At 42.2% G+C, this 20,173-nt stretch overlaps 1 protein-coding gene across 13 annotated transcripts in view; it reads right to left on the bottom strand.

Moving 5' to 3' along the window:
• Window positions 1-20,173, bottom strand: part of ATP2B2 (ATPase plasma membrane Ca2+ transporting 2) — a 239,392-nt gene that overhangs the window by 45,415 nt on the left and 173,804 nt on the right. For all 13 annotated transcript variants that reach the window (XM_066617468.1, XM_066617467.1, XM_066617472.1 and 10 more), the window contains 2 exons: window positions 12,108-12,214; window positions 11,497-11,688 (listed from right to left, as the gene is read on the bottom strand). In XM_066617468.1, coding sequence (XP_066473565.1) covers window positions 11,497-11,688; window positions 12,108-12,214 — 299 coding nt within the window. The remainder of the gene's footprint in view (window positions 1-11,496; window positions 11,689-12,107; window positions 12,215-20,173) is intronic.

The raw sequence follows: 20,173 nt of genomic DNA, 5'->3' as shown, positions 1-20,173 counted from the left end.
AAGCACGTGACCAGTGGTGTCGCTAGGGGGATGCGGGGGGTGTGGGTCGCACCAGGTGACGCATATGGGAGAGTGACACCACTACTGGCCAAATCTTTTTAAATTTTGGTATTTTCAGATAATACCATCATGTTATATATCAATTGATGCATAATGTTATGCAGAATGCAATGAAACAAACTGTGTTGAAATATCTCTATTCTATCAAAAGTTATAGCCTGCTCACTGCATGGGAGGAGGTCCATCATAGGGGTGATGCACTGGCCTCCCCCAGCAGCTGATGCAAACCCTAGTGATGCCGCTGCATGTGACAATTTAGTTTGATTACCAAAAGCAACAAAATCTCTATCCCTGTGTATATCAGAACCTAAGCAGAGGCACAACTAATTCTTGTTCTTGCAATATCCGCCATCCAGTGGAAACAACACCAGAATCATTCCTCAAAAACAATGCAATATGAGAGCATAGTAAAAGTATTTACATAGTAAAGGTATTCCTGCAGCTTTCATGCCTTTAAGATAACAAGATATTCAAAACTGAAAGCTCAAATCTACCACAAGTTTGTGGACTTCTCTAACATGTTTGAAGATCTGAATATGGTTTGTAAGCCTTTTGTTCCCCTTTCTCGATAGGTAGAAAGGGCCAAACATTTACTTTTCAGTGAGCAACCTGACCTGCACACAGTCTTTCAAACAGACAACATGTGCACTGCAGGGAAGGAGAAAAAAAAAACACCTCACTATCATTACCATACTAGGCTTTTTCCAAATAGAAAGAAATGATTGACATGTTCGTCCCTATCTCATTCTTCTCCCCTTCCAAATCTAGTTGTAAAAAAGTTTCTGTTTGTACAGGCATTAGCAAAAACCCAGGGGAACTCCACTGTATAATGAAAAGCCGGTTTCTCACTTTGATCCATCCTCTAAATTACACATGTGTAATTGGCAGCCATCACTTTTGGCAGCAGTGCATTCTCAGTATTTCAAAGTGCCAATCACCCCATGTTGCTAAGGTGCCTCTAATAATTATCTATCATCTACTACGCTATGCAGTTCAGTCAAGTGTAAAACCTCATTCTAAACCTCAGCCTAAGCACATTGTGAACACAATGTGAACACACATTAATTTTGGCACTTGTTGGAATGAAATTTCTACTGCAGCCCTTTCTCATTTCTGATTAAGTCCTTGGAAGCAAAGGAAAATGCATAGCTGCATTTGGGCTTAGCCTCCTATTTAAAATGCAAGTCAGCTACATAAACAACAAGGTGAGATGCTAGTTTAGATTGCTTCTCATAATCTGTGACTCACAGACCCACACATCACCACGTGTTGAGGATATTATCCTCCTAAAATCAACATTTAATTTGCAGGGTCTTTTAATGTAACCGAGAAATGTGTTAGCAAGAATGTACTGAAAAACCCTGCATCTTCTTTTTAAACCATTTTAAAATGAATCACAAAAGATAGACAGTACATCACTTCTCCATGAAATATCAATCTAGTTAAATTTTATGGGAGTGTTGTTTTGTTTTAATAACAATATACTACTTATTTATTTAAAATAGGTATCCTACTTTCCAGCATAAAATCTTTCAAGCAGCTAGCAACCAAGTTTTAAAATCAACAATAAAGGCAATAAACATCAATAAAAAGCAGTAAAATAGCAAAACAGATCACCTATTAAAAGAATAAAACTGTCTTCATCTGGTGCCTGAAAGTAGATGCCAATTTACTGTCTTGGGAACAGTACTCTACAACTGAAGTGCTATTGGTGAGAAAGTCTTATCTCCAGTCACTATCTGCCTAACCTCTGAAGGTGCAGACACCCGGAATAGGATGTTTTACAAAGTTCTCAAAGAATCAGCAAGTCTGTACTGAAGCAAGAAGTAAATTAATGTGCACTAAAATATTGACCTCTCTACTTTTCAACTCACAGTGGGATCTACTCAGGGTACCCCACAACTTTGGAATGTGCAAGCGATTATTTTTCAGTCCAGTATTCCATTCATTTCTGTTGTTTAAGCACTCCTCGTTCATGCATTAAAGTCCCATTCATTCTTGACAAGTTCTCCCTTTTCATTCTCTATTTGATTCATAGTGGGGGGGTGTCTACCTTATAATTCACCAGAATGGTGGACTTTTTGCTTTTTAAAAAATGTTTTTAAAGTGTAAAAAAAAAAAAATCATCAGAGCATTTCCTGGTGGCTGATATTTTCCCCACAATGCCTTGAATATTGTGTCAGTCTGGAGCAGGGGTGCCCAAACCCCGGCCCGGGGGCCACTTGGGCCCTCGGGGGTTCCCAATCCAACCCGTGGGGAGCCCCCAGTCTCCAATGAGTCTCTGGTCCTCTGGATACTTGCTGGAGCCCATGCTGGCCCGACCCAACTGCTCTCAGCATGAGGATGGTTGTTCAACCTCTCACCTGAACTGTGGGACGAGGGCTTCCTTCACTACTTGCTGTTTCATGTCTGTGATGCAGCAGTGGCAGCGAAGGAAAGGCCGGCCTTGCTTGTTCAAGGCCTTTTATAGGCCTTGAGCTACTGCAAGACTTTCATTCATTCATATAAGTTTCATTTTTAATAAATTCATTTATGTAAATTTATTTAAATTTAAATGTAAATTAATTCTTTTTTCCCCCGGGCCCCCAACGCAGTGTCAGAGAGATGATGTGGCCCTCCTGCCAAAATGGCTAAAAAAAAATATTACTATAAACTTTAAAACATTGAGGTAAGTATTAACACATTCTCTACAGGAGCAAAGCAAGCAACTGATTAGCAGCTTCTCTTCAGAGCCACTCCCTCACTCTCCCACACTCTTTTCAACTGCCCTTTTAACTACTCTTCCAATGTTACATCTGCCCCTCCAACTACTTTTTCCCCAATTGCCATTCCACCACACAAAGTTCTTTCCTGGAATGTCTCCCTCCTTCCCTCATCCTTTTCCTGCTTCCTGGGTGTGCAACATCAATGCTGTTCCCCACTGTCCTCTGGTGCCACGGTGCGCAATGCAGAATTTCTCTACCCCAGAATTCATTCTCTCCACAGATGGTACAAGGTAAGCATCTCTAGCCTTCTTTTCTTATTAAAATGAATGGGGCCTGAATAAGCAAATTGACTCTTGTGCTCTTCACCTCATTTGGACTCTGCAGCCATTTATGTCACGACAGGTGAATACTGGATGAAATTGGTTTCATTTGGTTCAATTTTCCATTCATTCCTAAACAAATGCATACATTACTAACAACATAATTTTAGAATAATGATACAATGAACTGAAAACAACAAACCAAATAGCAGGTAATAGACAAATACACCTTCAACTGTGCCTGGTAATAAATTGGAAGTCAGTAAATATTACTCAGGGCTGCTGAGTAATTTCAGAGTAGCAGCCATTTTTCCTTTGTTAATGACTTTCCGTTCATCCCCAAAATAAATAATTCAGACTGAGTCAGCTCACTGAACCATGAAGCCCATCTGACCTGATTCCCCAGTGTGGCAAAATCCAAAAGCTCAGATGATCTCAAGTATCCAATCCAACAGGTAAATCATGGTAATATACATAGACTATAAGAAGCAGAGTAACAGAACTCCATGGTGCATTTGTCCTGATCTTTCATCCAGAGTGTTAGATGCACTATTGAGGGGTGCCTGGCCCCTGACTTTGTGAGGGTATAGGAAGCAAAAGGTCTGGTCTAGAGGATAGAGCCTCCGTTTGCCTAAAGATAACATCTGCAGGTTGCCAGTTCGAGGCCACCGTCATCCTGCGACCTTGAAGCAGCTGACAAGCTGAGCCAAGTTATTACATCTGCTATGAGCGTGGGAGGATGGAGGCCAGAATGTGCGACCAGATCAAGAAAGAAATACATGAATGTTGTGGTTTCTTGAAAGATAGAACCTTATTTCAAATTGTCAAAATCCCCACGGGGATTTAAATTGCCTGCCTATGTAAACCGCCTTGAATAAAGTCTGAGGAGAAATCTGAGGACCAAGAAAGGTGGTATAGAAATACCTGTATTAATTATTATTATTATTATTATTATTATTATTATTATTAATTACACAGAATCAGGAAAACACCCAGAAAGACATGATAGCTTTATGCTCTTTTCCAACTTGCCTTTTTACAACCACCATGCCAACCTTTGCCAACTCCCTCATGCTCACCCCTGTTGTAGTCAGCTCCCTCCTACACATGTCCTACTCTCTACCCATTTGTTTTCATTCTATCATTTGTTGTTTAACAAACTTTAAATTCATTGATCTCCATTCACTTGAGAGGGAGCTGGTCACCCTGTCTTTTCAGACCATCTCCCTCACAACCTTCAAACCTGTAAGGGGACCCTTGGGATTTGAGGTCTCTCAACCATACTGGGAAGGAGGTGTCCCTAAGGCAGCTTCCTTTTGTCTGGAGCTTCCCTAGCCTTGGGTGGGTATAGCAACAACTGCCATTGCAGTTTAATTTCAGTTCACAGGGTGAAATGGGAGTTACCAAAAAGTGCCAGTTGCTAGACACTGAGGCCTGTGGTTCATCTTCCCTTATAAACTGGCCAGTTTCAGTCAATAGTTCAGATGAAATTTGAGTAGTCTTCAAGGACAATCCTCTGCACAATCCTTTGTAATCCTTTCAGTTACAATAATTATGATAACAGATTTCAATTGCAGTAATCAAGGGTTTGTTCTGACTTATCTTTAAAGCAAAGGTTCTCAAACTGGCATTGAAACGCCCCAGCCAGGGAAACTTGGCCACTTAAGAGGTGGGGGCAATTATTATTATTATTATTATTATTATTATTATTATTATTATTATTATTATTATTATTATTAACAGTATTTATATACCACTTTTCAACTAAAAGTTCACAAAGCGGTTTACAGAGAAAAATCAAATAACTAAATGGTTCCCTGTCCCAAAAGGCCTCACAATCTTAAAAGATGCAACACCAGCAGACAGCCACTAGAAAAGACACTGCTGGGGTGAGGTGGGCCAGTTACTCTCCCCCTGCTAAAAAAGGAGCACGCTTTTGAAAAAGTGCCTCTTACCCAATTAGCAATGATGGTGATGGAGCCTGAATGTGACAAACTTGCATGAATTCAAGTATACATGCTCTGCCCCCCCCCCAAGACAGACAAAAACAACAATTTGAAAGGTGCAGGTGATTTTGCCAGCCATTTAACTTACTCTGTTTATGCCTCAGAGCAAGCATGCAATGGCAGAGTAAAGCTGCTGTTCACACAGTTCCTGTTTGTCTCTTGCACGCTTCTGCTTATTAAAGAGATAGTATGTATTTGTTGGATTTAAGGGAGTTTCGACTATATGCAATTTTGGCTTTATGTGGCAATTCGTATCCAGAACACAATCGTCGTGTAAGATGCTAGCTGACTATGGGCACAATCCTAACCAGGTGTACTCAGAAGTAAGTCCTATTTTGTTCAATGGGGCTTACTCAGGAAAGTGTGGTTAGGATTGCAGCCTGTATTTCATTGATTGCAATTAAGCACTTTTAACAAAAAATGGAACTACTGCAACAGTACGCATATAGTTCTATGAATCAATACTACATTTATAAACCATATAGCTCTACAAGCTTTATAATTTAAGAGTTTGTCAGTGACAACTCATTTAGTTTCAAACAGTTGTGGTAACGTCTATTTTAGATATTCTCTAAACAGATGGACATAATAATTCTGTGTACTATTTCTTGGGATCTACTTCCAACTTTCTATAGAGGCACAAAATAAATAGTATCATTAAAAGTATACTGTCTGTTTAATAGAACTCTGCAACCCCAAAATGAAAGGCATACAGGTTGAATTTGTGTATCCAGGAGAGTTCTGTTCCCAACATCCATTTGGATACCAAAAATTGTGTTAAAGGAAATCCATTTAAAAAACAATGTCCCTTTGCTCAGCGATTTAAAAACAACCTTGCTGACCTTTGTAATGCAAGATGGAGACAGCAGGTAGACAATCATTCTCTGGATCAGGGGTCTCCAAACTTTTTGGCCAGAGGGCCACATCAAATATCTGGCACAGTGTAGAGGGCCAGAAAAAAAATTTAAATATAAAATTTATATAAATAAATTAAAGATGGAACTTAGATGAGGGAATAAATGAATGAATGGGTTCATTCATTCAACCTCTCTGGCCCTTAGAGGTCCAGATGCAACCAGAGCACAGTTCCAATCATGTTTGGCCACGTGGGCCAGAAGCTTTCAGGGGACAAGAGGCTGGCTGCAGGCTGGATAGAGGCTCACCGCGGGCTGCATCTGGCCCCCAGGCTGGGGTTTGGAGACCCCTGCTCTAGATGCTTAGAAAGGCTTTACTACAAGGCAAGGACCCCTCCATTCACTGGGATGCAGCTCGGGGAAAGAATGCAGAGGAGGTGATAAACACTTTGCATTCTTTCAGGAGCTCAGGGGGAAGGGAGGTGTTGCTTGCCTGGGAGTGAAGCTGTTCTGGATGCCTGGAGAGAGAATGATTGATGGATTGTCTGTCAGCTGCCCTCTCCCGCACTAATGAAGCTATTGTTAAACGACATTTTTCCTTTAAATTAAAGGCATCATTGTGTTGAGAGGCCTACAAATAAAAAAGCATATTGCACTACATATCTATTCTATTGGATAATTCAATTCTTCCAGTTAAAAGTAAGATGCTTTCCTATAGTGACAATGCCCCCAAAAGTTCAGAAGCATAATTAATTTACACACCATGTGTGATACCAAAATATACAAAACACACACATACACATATAAAGGGATCAGTATAGGTCTCAACAGAGCCTTCTTCTTCTTCTTTTTAAATTTCCTCCCACAGCTTGCAAGTAACTGCAAGTAAAGTAACTGCAACTCCAAGTTTTACTTGGAACTGCAAGTAAAATCAATGGGCCCAGGGCCACACACCTATGTGGGAGACATACATAAACCGCCCATTGAAAAGTAATGACTTTTTCACTGCAATGTACATACATGCAACCAGGTTTCAACCCAGAGAGGGAAATGATATCTAGTGAGCCCTCTTCTAATTTGCATCCACATGCTCAGCTGTACTCACAAGGTGAACCGATCATGCTCAAACTTAAATGATCAAATAAAAATTCTGCCAGTTTACTTTGGAATATTCCAGAGATTAGAGGCCAGAACTGTAGCTGCCATATCTCTTTTCTATGTGATATTGGAAATACTACAGGCTGCTAAAGCTCTATATGCTAGTCTTGTGAACATAGTTTTCCCCCTTTCTTCTCTATTTAGCTGCAGTCAACAGCAGTATCTTGGGTTTTCCCTGCTCAGAGGAACTATAGGCCTGTGACTGAGCTCAAGCCCCATGGAGAAATAAATATTTATAACCTTTGAACACCCTGAAAAATTTAGAAGCGTAATTTGGAGTAGTTCTACCTTTGTGACTCCTAATACAGAAGCTTCAGGTTTCACTTGACCATATCATGATGACAAGGCAAACTTATTCTTTACAGTATATGTAATTACTTATTCATGATTTGCTCACAGAGGCTGAATTTTCCTGTTGCACCAGAGTGAACTGTATGTGCCATGTGAATATCTGCACTGTGCTCATGGGCTGTGGTGTGGAATCACGCCGTCATATTTAATACACTCTCATCTACACTTTAAGTCCATTTTTCCTTATTTGTCTTTTCTTAAAAGGTAGAAAGTAAATTCAAGTGGCAAATGACAATAAATAATTTTAAAAGCTGAATACAAGCAGTAACTTTAAAATTTTTAAAAATTATAAAACTTTTCCCTGATCACCTTTTCCACTTGCTTTCAATAAGATAAGTAGGCATGAGCAAAGCTTTGTGTATATAGATTACTGAATGCAGATATGTTTGGTGAATTTTTAAGAGTGTTATTGTAACTAAGTTTGCAATGTAACTCTGATAGATTCCCTGAAATGATACTGGAGAAAGTGATATTGATTTCTATTTTTGTTTTACAGTTCAGTATAGAGCTATAGGGGTTTCTATGCTGCAGGTACACAAGAGTTGTGATGTGTGCCCTGTGCCAACAAAGCAAGCATCAACAACGGTGTTGCTTACATGGTTTCTTCCTACCATTAGCGCAACATACAAACGTTGGCCGAGGGAGGCAGTGTTGCTCTGCAGAATTTCATCCTGGGTATTTCTGCAGTGACTTCTGCAGTGGCCTCTCTACTGAAATAGATGGCATTGGGGTCTACATATCTAAAATGAAGGATATCCCATGAACATTATCCATGGTTAGCTACGTGTGGAGTGGAGCAGAAATCTTGGACTACTATGGCAATCTTCACTCTAGATCAAGTAATTGACCAAGATCAAGAGTTCTGCTTTGTTTTCAAGGCTGTGAGATAAATATGAATTGCTGTTATTGACTGAATCACAAAATTTAGTTATGTCATCTAGAAGTTACTAGTCTAAACTTGGTCCAGTGGCATTATCTGCCTCTGAGATGCCTTCACTTTTAAAAGCACTTTTTTAAAGGCAACAGAGAGAAGCCAACAACATTTGTTTATAAATATTTGATATCACTCAATACACACAATACTCAAATACTGAGAGGAATATGGAATGTAGAACTGGTCTGTCCTATTTTGTATAACCAATGGAATGAGGGTGAAGCTCCATAAGAGCTTTGCCCCCATTTTGCCCGCCACTCCAGTCAAGCCAGGCTAAAGCGGGAAAATGGGGGCACCTCATTGACTGCTGCACAAATGCAGGCTGGGTGGGCTGATGTCCTGAAGGCTGCGTGCCTTCTGGAGTCAGTCCACTGGAATTTTCAAGCCCTGCCCACCCTTCCATGAATAGTCTGAGATCAGCTAGTCACTCTGTTAAGGGGCTGGGTAGGAATTTTTTGTTGCCAGCCTAATTGGCCTTGGCCAGTGATTTTTTTCGCCAACCCCAGACTGGGGAGGTAGCGTGTTGGGTTATATGTTTACGGTCTGTTTGTCTTTGGTGACATTCAAGCAGGGTAGCCAGGGCACTAGGGAATCCAGCATACATCCCCAGGTCAGCAAGGTTGGGGGGGGGGTGAGCCAGGACTGCTCATACAGGTCACTGAGGCTACCTAGCAAGTCCCCAGGCTGGATAACAGGGGATAACAGTGGGTATGGCCTTTGGGGTATCTGCTCATCTAGCTGCCTCAACCTCGAGGAGTTGGTAATGATAAGTTCTCTCCGGGATGATCAAGGGGGCTTGGAGCCAGGATGTGATGCCCATATAGCCTTGGGAAGACAGCTAGCGCCATTTAGTAGCCTGCACATGGGGAATGTTTTAGATTGTTTATGCGCTGTTGCAGATTTTTTGATTACTTTAATAAAGTAACCCTTTATCCCAAGCCTTTATGCTCATTTCAGAGGTGCAAGGATAAAGTAGTTTTCCTTCATTTGAAGTGCCAATTATCTAAATGCTGGCATTGTAATGTTCTGAATGTGACATGCATACAGTGTGATCTTGTTTAAAAATATGGGGGGGGGAGCAAATCCGCAGATCTCATATCCTTGGTTTCAGGTTTGCCCCCCGCGCACGCACCCTCTAGAGCAGAGATTCTCAAACTTTGAGGGAGCTTTACTCCCTCAGTAAGTTCTTGCGGGGGATCGGCTAGGGCTAAGGGGGGTGGGGGGTGCTTCACACTTACTTCAAGAAGGCAGGGCTGCAGCAGGCTGCAGGAGGTGCGGGGAGCCCTGTGCAGCCCTGCACAGCACTCCCTGAGGCCTGGAACATTCTCTAAAAGAAGGCGCAAAGCACCTCCTGCAAAATGGAAGTGCTTTGCGCCTGCTTTTAGCGAACGTTCCAAGCCTCGGGGAGCGCTGTGCAGGGCTGCACAGGGCTCCCTGCAACTCCTGCAGCCCTGCCTTCTTGAAGTAAGTGTAAGCACCCCCCCACACACACCCATTAGCAAGGAGCACTGCCCCTTCACCCCCAGGATCATGTCACTGCCTCCCTCCCCTTCCCCCACCCCTTAAAGGGACGGGGGAAGCGTTACACGAACTGGTGGTTCGCAACCCACCAGTTTGAGAACCACTGCACTAGAGGTATAGGGAGCTATGCTTCCCTCGCTTCTTGAGGGTCTTTTGAGTCCAGCAGAGGCCGTGCGCATCTGCCTGTAGCCTCTGCCAGGCTCAGAATGACTGTAGGAGGTGAAAAAAGTCACTTCTGTTTTTTGGGAAAAACACGAAGTGACATTTTTATAACTTTAAAAGGCATTATGAGGGCCAAGGAAGTCCCAAAGGACTTTCAGAGTCCTGGAGGGCTTTTAAAGTCTGACAGGATGGGTAAGATTATATGTAAGGAGGTAGTCCCTCAAATACCCTGGACCCGTGTTGTAAAGGGCTTTAAAAGTCAAAACTAGCACTTTGAATTGAGCCTGGAAACAAACTGGCAGTCAATGTAGTTGCCAAAGTAGTGGTCCAACCAAGACAAACCAGTGAACCCCAGCAATCATATGGGCAACCATGTTCTGCACTAGATGCAGTTTCTGGACTGTCTTCAGAGACAGCCCCACATAGAGCACATTGTAGTAATCTAACATATGTAGTATGTGCAACTGAATGAGAGGTTTTTATATTATGTTGAGCCTTAATACTCTCCCTATATAGAGGCCACAACATCATTTCACATGAGATTCCCCAGGGATGGGAGCTCAAGTCAGGTGACTCGAGTCTGTGCTCCAAAAAGCATGTGTTTTTTGCTGACTCATGTACACTCGAGTCAGGCGTGTTAGTCACTCTGGCACTGACTCAAATCTGAGACCGCTGACTCGGAAGTGAGTTTCCACACATGCAGACTCAAGTCAGTCTGTGTCTGAGAGTGCTTGCTTACTTTATTTTGTGGCGTGAAAGACCTCGTGGGGCCATCATTCAGACCAGGCAAGCAGCAGGGAATTTCCAGCCAGGAGGCAAGGAAGTGTTAATGTTTTGGTTTTGCATTGAGCAGGAGGTGCTCAAGCAGGAGGTGGGGGGGAGGTGGGAGCAGGCTCTCTTGTTTATCTCTGAACGAAACAATGATCATTGGATGAGTGAGGGGAAAAGGTGGGGGGAAGGCGGTTTCTGCCATCCAGGAGAAACTCATGGCATCACTCCAGCAGGTTCACTGAATGACTGTCTGCAGTTTCTTCTGACTAGAGCTGGATTGGGTCATACTGGTAAGTCTCCCAGCTGCTGCATGTGATCCTTCTCCCTCTTACCACTTTTGTCCCTGCCCTCACACAGTTCATCCCACCTCCTCCCACATTGTTTACAGATGGGATGGAGACCTCAGCGAGTATTAAATGAAAACTCTGGCACACACACACACGCACACACACAAAACTGACTTTTTTTTTTTTTTTTACAGAAAAGACCCCAGACTTGAATCTTTTAGATTTGCCAAAACACTCTGGGCAACTCAGAAAGTCTGCCCATTAGAACTCATTTTCGAGTCAAGTTAGTGGAGACTCATGACTCAACTCCAGTCAAGTCACATTGGATTTGCCCATCTCCGGGATTCTCATCTTTGGATTAACTTACCTGGGTAATGCAAGCCCCAGTGAAAGCAACAATCACAGCCACTACATTTACTGTGAGCTGGAACTGGAGGAATTTGGAGATACTATCATAGACATTACGACCCCACATTACAGCTTTCACAATACTGCTGAAATTGTCATCTGTTAAGATAATATCCGAGGCTTCCTTTGCTACGTCAGTCCCTGCAATACCCTGAAAAATGTAGAAAAGACAGCAAAAATAACTTATTAGAATATGCAATAATGATTAAGTCACATTTTCCCATTAATGGGCATATTTTCAAAGAACTTTCAATTGATTCAGACAAACTAATAGTATTGCATTTACTACATAATCTCCAATTGGCTGAAATTACCTATATATGCCCAGGAAGAATTCTCAGTAAATGTAAGGAATAAAAATGTTACAAAGCAAAAAAAAAAAAAAAAAAAAAAGAGGTTGGGAGAACAACAATAGAAGTTTAGTTCTTTTTTTTTCTTTTTTTAAGATGAGCTTTCTTCTCCTTAAGCTAATATTTCAGACCTGCCCCCCAAAAGAATTACTTTGACCCCAAGATCAAAGTAAATGAGTAGTCTAACGAGTCCTAATAGTGAATATGTAATGAGATATACCATTGCAAAGCCAACATCAGCCTTCTTAAGTGCTGGTCCATCATTAGTTCCATCACCAGTCACTGCTACCACCTGTCTCTGTTCCACTTGAGTGCTGTCAATAATACCTGTAAAATATTGGAAAGCATTTTAAGAAACTGCAAGTATAGAGAAAAGATATCAGAGTCTGGTGCTGTTTTTAGAATGCCTTGGAGGGGCCAGTGCCCTTCCTCTTTAGGGTTCCCTGACCCAAAACAGAAATGGCTAGCTCCCGAGCTGCAAGAGGTAAGCACAATCACATTTGTCTTGAAGGAAATATGTTTACTCTCAAATGAAGCAAACTGCAGTTTGATTTAGAATACACACAGAAAAGACTCTTTTATGGTCCCTCAGTCAGGCAATATAAATATATTACCCAACTAGTTGTTGGAATGGAAGAGCTGGCTGTGCTTCAATCTCTAAGCAGGGCTCTCAGCAGAAGGAAGAGAGACCTCAAATCTAGAGGGGCAATGTCTTCCATCACAGCCTCTTCCAAGACTTGGTTCCAAACCTTCTTCTTCCCTCTTGATCACTGGTTCTTCTCTCTTCCAGGATGGCAATATTGACAGTCAGGTGGGTGAGGAAAAGGGGCTTTCAAAGGGTAGGGACCAATTCACAGGCTGGAATATACTGGTCAATTGCCACATTCTTCTAGGGTCAAGATGTATTCTTTTATCTCACAGACTTGCCTTCTCTTATTGTCTCTGTGTACATACCACTGCAATTATACCTGGAACTTTGTATAGTTTCAGCATCTCCCTCAGTTCTTCTCAGGTTGCTTTAGCCAGCTCACAATAAATTGACAAAACAGCATTACGTGTTTGAAGGAATTCTAAAATTGCAGAGCTCTGGTTAAGAAAGCTGAGGCACCATTTGGATTATAACACTGTTACTTGCTAAAATAGAACGGGCATAAGTATCTTCATCATAGAAGGACAATGTCGTTGTAGTTCTTAAAATTATGCATGTTTAGCCATATGGTGCAACTTACCAGGTTGCTGTAAGATGAAGCCAGACCCAAGCCTAAGAACCTTTAGGCACAGATACAAATTTTACCACTGCTGTTGTGTATGTGTCTCTGCCCCTCCCCCCCAAAAACCCCACATGGAAGGCAACAATCCAGCCACCTACACCCTTATCTTGCTTCTTCTTTGTGCAGTCCTGTTGCTGTAGTGGCTAAACGGGTAGTGTAGAACATGCTGTTTCATTTAAAGTGACTGCGAGAGGAAAGAACAAGGTAAGAGGGTAGGGAAATGAATGGCCATCTTCTATGTGCTTTTTCAGGTGTATATGGCCCTCTTACCTTGCTCTTTTTTCTCTTCCTCTGTCAGTGCCAGAGCATATCCTGCACTTCCTCTTTGTTTAAAGGAAGGAAGAATGAGGAAGGAACGAGGTAAGGGGAGAGGGAAGAGGATCTCCACCTTCCAATTGCTTTTAGCCAGGGAGGAAGGTGGCAAACTTGGGTAAAGGGCCACATTGTCTGCTTTATGGATGGCCAGCTGCCTTTTAGATGTTTCTGTTACAGTGTCCTTTTTATCCACAACTCTAATTAATTAATTAAAGGATTTATACCCCGCCTTTCTACCACATTCAAGGGCATTCAAGGTGGCTTACAAAATAAAACACCAATGCAATTATAAATAAAACAATACTGAAACACAGAAAAAAAATATAAAACACAACAGACTCCAATGGATCACAATTAAAATTACATTTCATTTAAAGGTGCCAGCCCCCAACATCAGCAATCAAACACTTCCTTAAATAAAAGTGTCTTAAGACCCTGCCAAAAGGACTTCAAGGAAGGAGCCATTCTTAATTTCAGGGGGAGGGAATTCCACAAATGGAGTGCCACCACCTACAAGGCCCTATTTCTTGCCACCATTTCTTTCACTGTTAGAAGGGGCCCCTCTGACTGGGAGGACAGGTAGGAATATATGGAAGAAGGCAGTTCCTCCAATACCCCGGTCCCAAGCTGCAAAGTGTTTTAAAGGGCAAAACCAGGACTTTCAATTGAGCCTGAAAACAAACAGCCAGTGTAACAAGCAGCTAGTGTAGCTGCTGAAGCAGTGGTCTGACAATCTGACAGAGTCAAACCAATGAGCCCCAGTAACCATGCGGGCAGCCAGATTCTGCACTAATTGCAGTTTCTGGACAGCCTTCAAAGGCAGGCCCACATAAAGTGCATTGCAGTAGTCTAATCTAGATGTTACTAGAGCATGAGTCACCATGGCTAGGTCCGAGCTACCCAGGTATGGTCACAGCTGGCAAATCAGCCAAGCAAAGGCTCCTCTAAACACAGCTGCCACCTGGGAATCCAGGAGCAGCTGCAGATCCAGCAGCACCCTGAAGCTGCAGACCTGCTCTATCAGAAGGACTGCAACCCCATTCAAATCAGGATGATAGTCCAATACCTGGGTTGTGAACTTCTGTACCAGGAGAACCTCTGTCTTATAAGGATTTAATTTCAGCTTGTTCACCCACATCCAACTCCAAACTGCCTCCAGACAACAATCGAGGACTTTGACTGCCCCCTTGGAATAAGGAGGAAAGAGCTGGGTGTCACCAGCATACTGATGGCATCCTACCCCAAATCTCCGGATGACCTCTCACAGTGGCTTTATGTAGATGCTGAACAGCAGGATAGAATGAAACCTTGTGGCACCCCACACCTCGCATTCTGGTGACCAGGATGCCAAACAAGTATCTCCTAGCACCACCTTCTGGGATCTGTCAGCCAGGAAGGAGCAGAACCACCGCAAATGGTGTATCCAGTCCCCAACTCAGATAACTGACCCAGGACACCACAATCAATTGTGTCAAAAGCCACCAAGAGGTTCAGCAGGACTAACATGGACATATTCCCTCTGTCCATTCCTCAGAGCAGGTCATCCACCAAAGCTGTCTCTGACCTGAACCTGGCCGGAAGCCAGACTAGAATGGATTCAAATCATCATCTTCCTCCAGAACCCTCTGAAGCTGGGACACCACTACCTGCTCAATCACCTTGCTCAAAAACAGAATATTTGAGACCAACTGAAAGTTGTTCAAGTTAGCGGGATCCAGAGAATGCTTCTTCAGGAAGGGGCAAACCATTGCCTGCTTCAAGTTCAGCAGCAGCACCCCTCCCTCAGGGATGAATTCACCACCCTCCCTGTCCACCCAGCCAGCCCTCCCTGGGCAGACCTAATTAGCCAAGGCTCAAACAGGCAAGCAGATGGTCTCACACTCCAAGAAATCCTGCCCCATCCTTAGGTACTCTATGTGGTCTTGCTACTCTCTTTATGAACTGTCTCCTTCCTTCAATTATCTATTTATTTAGAACAGTGGTTCCCAAACTTTTTAGCACCCATTTTTTAAAAATGACACTTTATTGGGACCCACGTAGCTTTATGAGAATAAAAAAAAAGTTTCACTTTACTGGACATTCAAACTTCTGTTTTTATCCTTTCTAATGTGGAGGAGCACTTCTGGGGCATTTGTTGAGCTCTACGCTAATCAGAGCAGGACCAATCTGGTGACCATTGTGTTCCCCTTCACCTGGTCTTTGATAAGAGGTGAGGCCCACTTGCCTGCTCATGGGTAAATATGCACATGTGGCTCAGTTTTGCTTTCTATAGGGCTCAATACATTTTCCTTGTCAGCTTGGGGGGCGGGGAACTTCCTTCTCCAGAGTTGGTTGGGGCCTGTGTTCATAGGATTGGAACCATTTTAGTGATGTTGCATTCCCCTTGGCCTGCCTTTCAAAATGGAAAGAGGTACACATATCTACTCATAGGTAAATGTGCACATGCCACTCCATTTTGGTTTCCATGGGGCTCAATTCCTTCTCCTTGTCAGCTATCTGCTTTTTAACCCACCAAAAATTGGTTTGCAACCCACTGGCAGATCTCGACTCACAGTTTGGGAACCACTGATTTAAAGTATTTCTATTCCACCTTTCCCCAGGCTATAAGCAATTAAAGCTGGAACCATGTCCCTTCTGTCTTTCTTAGATTATAAGTCACAGGGAGGAATCATGTCACTTATATTGCATAATACACAGATGAACCTAAGTGCTCAACAAGAGTATTACAAATGATAACAGAAGGTGAAACCTCTCATAGTCTTCCCTTCAAGTTTCTCTTCCTTGCTATTATATGAATTGTCACCATTTGAAGAAACATAAAGTTACTAATGTGACTTTTTTAAAAGAGGAGAATAGTTCATCCCTTTTGTATGTGATGATACCAAATGAATGGAAACGTGCAATCTGAAACATAACAAAAATAAAGATTTGGAATACACACATTTAATTACTGTTCTTGTTGCATAAGTCCATTTTTGTATATAGTTAAATTATATACGGCACTAGTTTGAGGAATACTGATATAATGTCTCAAAATATATAGCGATAACATCTGAGATGTGTATAAATATTCAAATATTATTTCTACTAAAACATGTTAGAACTGAAATGTTTTAAGAAACTGTTCAGACACTAAGGGTCCAATCCTATCCAATTTTCCAGTGCCTGTGCAACCATGCTAATGGGGTGTGCACTGCATCCTGTGGTGGGGTGGCAATCATAGATGCCTCTTCAAGGTAAGGGAACATTTGCACCAGTGCTGGAAAGTTGGATAGGATTGGGCTCTAAGTGATCTAGGTTTGCAGCTTCAATTACTCATAATACATCAATAACCATTTCCATTCTTTCAGATGCTATCTTTTGTCATTTGAAAGACTTTCCCTTTCAAAAATATCACTGTACCAAAAAATGGCCACCAGAGGGCATCAAAGTGTGTCAGGTTAAGATGAAGAAACAGAGGAGGTCTCTGCAGAGGAACTCTGAGTAAGAACAGTCACACACATGCATTTCCAAAAGTTGGTTGCAGTCATTTACATTTTAAAAGCTTCCAAAAATTATTGTTTACACTTGTGAAAGGCTGTTTAATAATAAACCATTGTTTTCTTTTTAAAGAAGAATACCTTGATCTTTAGATTCTCTGTGACACCTGTATACGTAAGGGTTACCTGTACAGGTGGTGCCTCTGAATTTGTGGGGAATCTGTTCCCAGACCCGCCATGGATACAAAAAACCATGGATAATTAAATCCATGGTTTTCTGGCCCACTGGGGCTCTGAACACGACTGGAGCCTTGCTCCGGTCACATCCAGAGCCATTCTGAGGCCCACAGAGGCTGCAGGCAGCCTTTATGGGCCTCAGAATGGCCTCCAGAGGTCCTAGAAGGGCACTTTTGGTGTTTGGACTTTTTAGGATCTCTTTAGGCCATTCAGGACCTTTGGAGACTTCAGGTTGAGCCAGATCCCTGAATACAAAATCTGCAGATAAGTAGGCTCAACCTATATATGCTTTGGATGTCTTATGCTGGCAGCTACCAGCATATCAACACAGAATTCGATCATACACTCTTATTTATTATAATTATGATACACCATTAATAGAAAATACACCAGAGCAGCATGTAAAGCTATGTCTAGATATCTGTTCGCTCCAGAGACAAAAGTACTAAATATGAGTTCAGGCAGAAGAGGGGAGTAGCTTGCAAATAAACTAACTACTTCTGGGATGACTTCCCCAGTGCTACTATCACTGATTTTGTACTATGATTATTCTGTGCCCCACTGGTAAGTCTTCCTATCTTTCTCCTCAGCTGTTTCATAGTGTCAGGAGGATCTTGCACTCAAATAAATGTGAGATTTCTCAATTCAGGCATTACTTTCCTCCCCCGGTAGGAAGATTACAGTAGAAGTAAGAGGGAGCATAGCATACACTTGAAAACTCATTCCTGATCTCATGCCAGGAAAAGTGCTAAGAATCCAAGTAGCATCTAAACAAGCACTTGGAAACTGACCAAGATTAAGGATCAAAAGGCAGCAAATCAAATAAAGAAAATATTGAAAACAGTCTTTCCTCCACCTGTTCTTGCACAGAGTATGCACCTGATTAACTCTGGGCGCAATCCTACCCTGCGCTGGAACAGGCACGTCAAGAAGCTTGCGCTGTATCCAGTGCAGGATAGGGGCCCAAGGCGGCTGAGCCATAGGCAAGGGGAAACTTTTCCCCTTACCTCCGGGTATAGCACCTTTGCCCCAATGGGTCTCCTTGGACTTGCGCCAACTCCTGAGGTGGCACAAGTCTGTGGAGAGCAGGGCAGCTTCACGCCACTCCAAACTCCCCAGAACAAGGGTTGGGATCCAGCATAAGTGCTGGATCCCAGTCCTGCCTCCTGCTCCCCCCGCCTGCTGCTGGGGCTGCCCACCGCTTGCCCTCCCCAACCCAGGAACACCTCCCTCCCACCTCCTCCCCCCCCCAGAGCCTCACTGAGGAAGCTGGCATGGAGGCTTGTGTTGGCCTCCACAGGCTGGTGTACTTCTGAGTACTGGCCTGGCTTCCTCCTGAGGAGGCGCAAACATGCCTTACAGCACGTTTGCTACCCTCCTGGGCTGGCACAAGGGACTTGCGCCAGCCGATGGGCTCCTCAGGATTGCGCCCTTTCTTAAAAACAATAATTTCATTTGACCAAAGACATATTCAGACAGACAAAATATTTAACAACTCATAAATCAACTTTTGATGTTCTTCTGAAATCATTATTTATCTCTTTCAAATCACTCAGCTATTTATCTTCAGTTTAAATCAAAGTTGAACATCAAGGATTATATTTTATTTGTAAAATGAAGTTCATAATAATTCTCATAGTGCAGGGAGTTCTAGTTTTATATATATTTGATTTAGACATTTTCAGAAGAGCTTGTTTGTTTAATCAATACCAAACTCTAATTCATGCTTGCAAATTTTAAAAATACAGCTATCAAATGCAGTTAAACACAGTTCTAAAAATATTAATTTATACATTTTTCAGCTAGGTACTGTTATTCAAAATCATAACCCCTCTGTAAAATGTGAGGTGCTTGTTATCATAATCAAATGATTAATACTAACAATGGTAAAATGATTTTTGTAATGGTGCAATCCTATGCATGTCTACTCAGAAGTAAGCCCAATTGATTTAAATGAGACTTAGGCTGCAATCTTATCCACACTTTCCTGGGAGTAAGCCCAATTGATTATAATGGTACTTACTTCTGAGACGTCATGCATGGGCTCTTAGGGCCCAATCCTATCCAACTTTCCAACACTGATGCAGCTGTGCCAACAGGGTGTGTGCTGCATAATGCAGTGAGAGGGCAGTAACAGAGGCCTCCTCAAGGTAAGGGAATATAAGGTAAGGGAATGTTTTTTTCCTTACCTCAGGGCTGCATTGCAGCTGCATCTGTGCTGGGAGGCTGGATACGAATGGGCCCCTCCCTGACTTCCATTTCAAATGTGTGCACCAGAGAAAACATACAAAAGCAAAGCAAGTGGCTAAAATGTCTTCAAAGAAAGTCAAGCTTTGCAGCATAGAAAATTTTTTCTTGCTGGTGGTATTGTACCAACTCCCTCCATGTTGTTCTCCCAAGGTTGATTAGAGAAAAGGTGGGGCAGGAGCCTCCAAAGCACCAAGATGCTTTTGAAGTGTTGAGGACTCTTGTGTGTCAAATTCATATGGAAGAATTTTTTCATTATTCAGATGAAATCCATCGAATGTTCACTCAGCCTTCAAATCTGAAAATCTATTAGTGTATACCGGACATAATTTCAAACTGTTATCTGGATGCTTGAGCCTAGGTGCAATTTCCAATATTTAATTAATTCAAAATAGTAAGCAGTCCATTTGCTAATTATATAAAACTACCCCCACATGCCAAATGATAGTCCAGGGATATGATGTGCTAAATTTGAAATGTTCCCTTCCTCTGACAGCCATATATCATTAAAAATCACATACATGCAAGCTTTGAGATATTTTTGAGCCCTAGAGCACATCTTATGCATCAAAGGAAAGAGCCCAATTTGTCCTTCAAATACCAGAAAAAACATCATTTTGTGTAACTTTCAAGAAAAACAAAAGCTAAAAATGTGTCCAAGCAAGGAAAAGTTCTTCTTCCACTACACTAGCTATTCAATTCTTTCTCACTCTGCCTTCACTCTGTGTCCTCACTGC

The sequence above is a fragment of the Tiliqua scincoides genome, chromosome 2, assembly GCF_035046505.1.
Source record: "Tiliqua scincoides isolate rTilSci1 chromosome 2, rTilSci1.hap2, whole genome shotgun sequence".
NCBI classification, from domain to species: domain Eukaryota; kingdom Metazoa; phylum Chordata; class Lepidosauria; order Squamata; family Scincidae; genus Tiliqua; species Tiliqua scincoides.
Note: the sequence above shows the minus strand (reverse complement) of the source record. Positions and strands in the feature narration are given on the sequence as shown.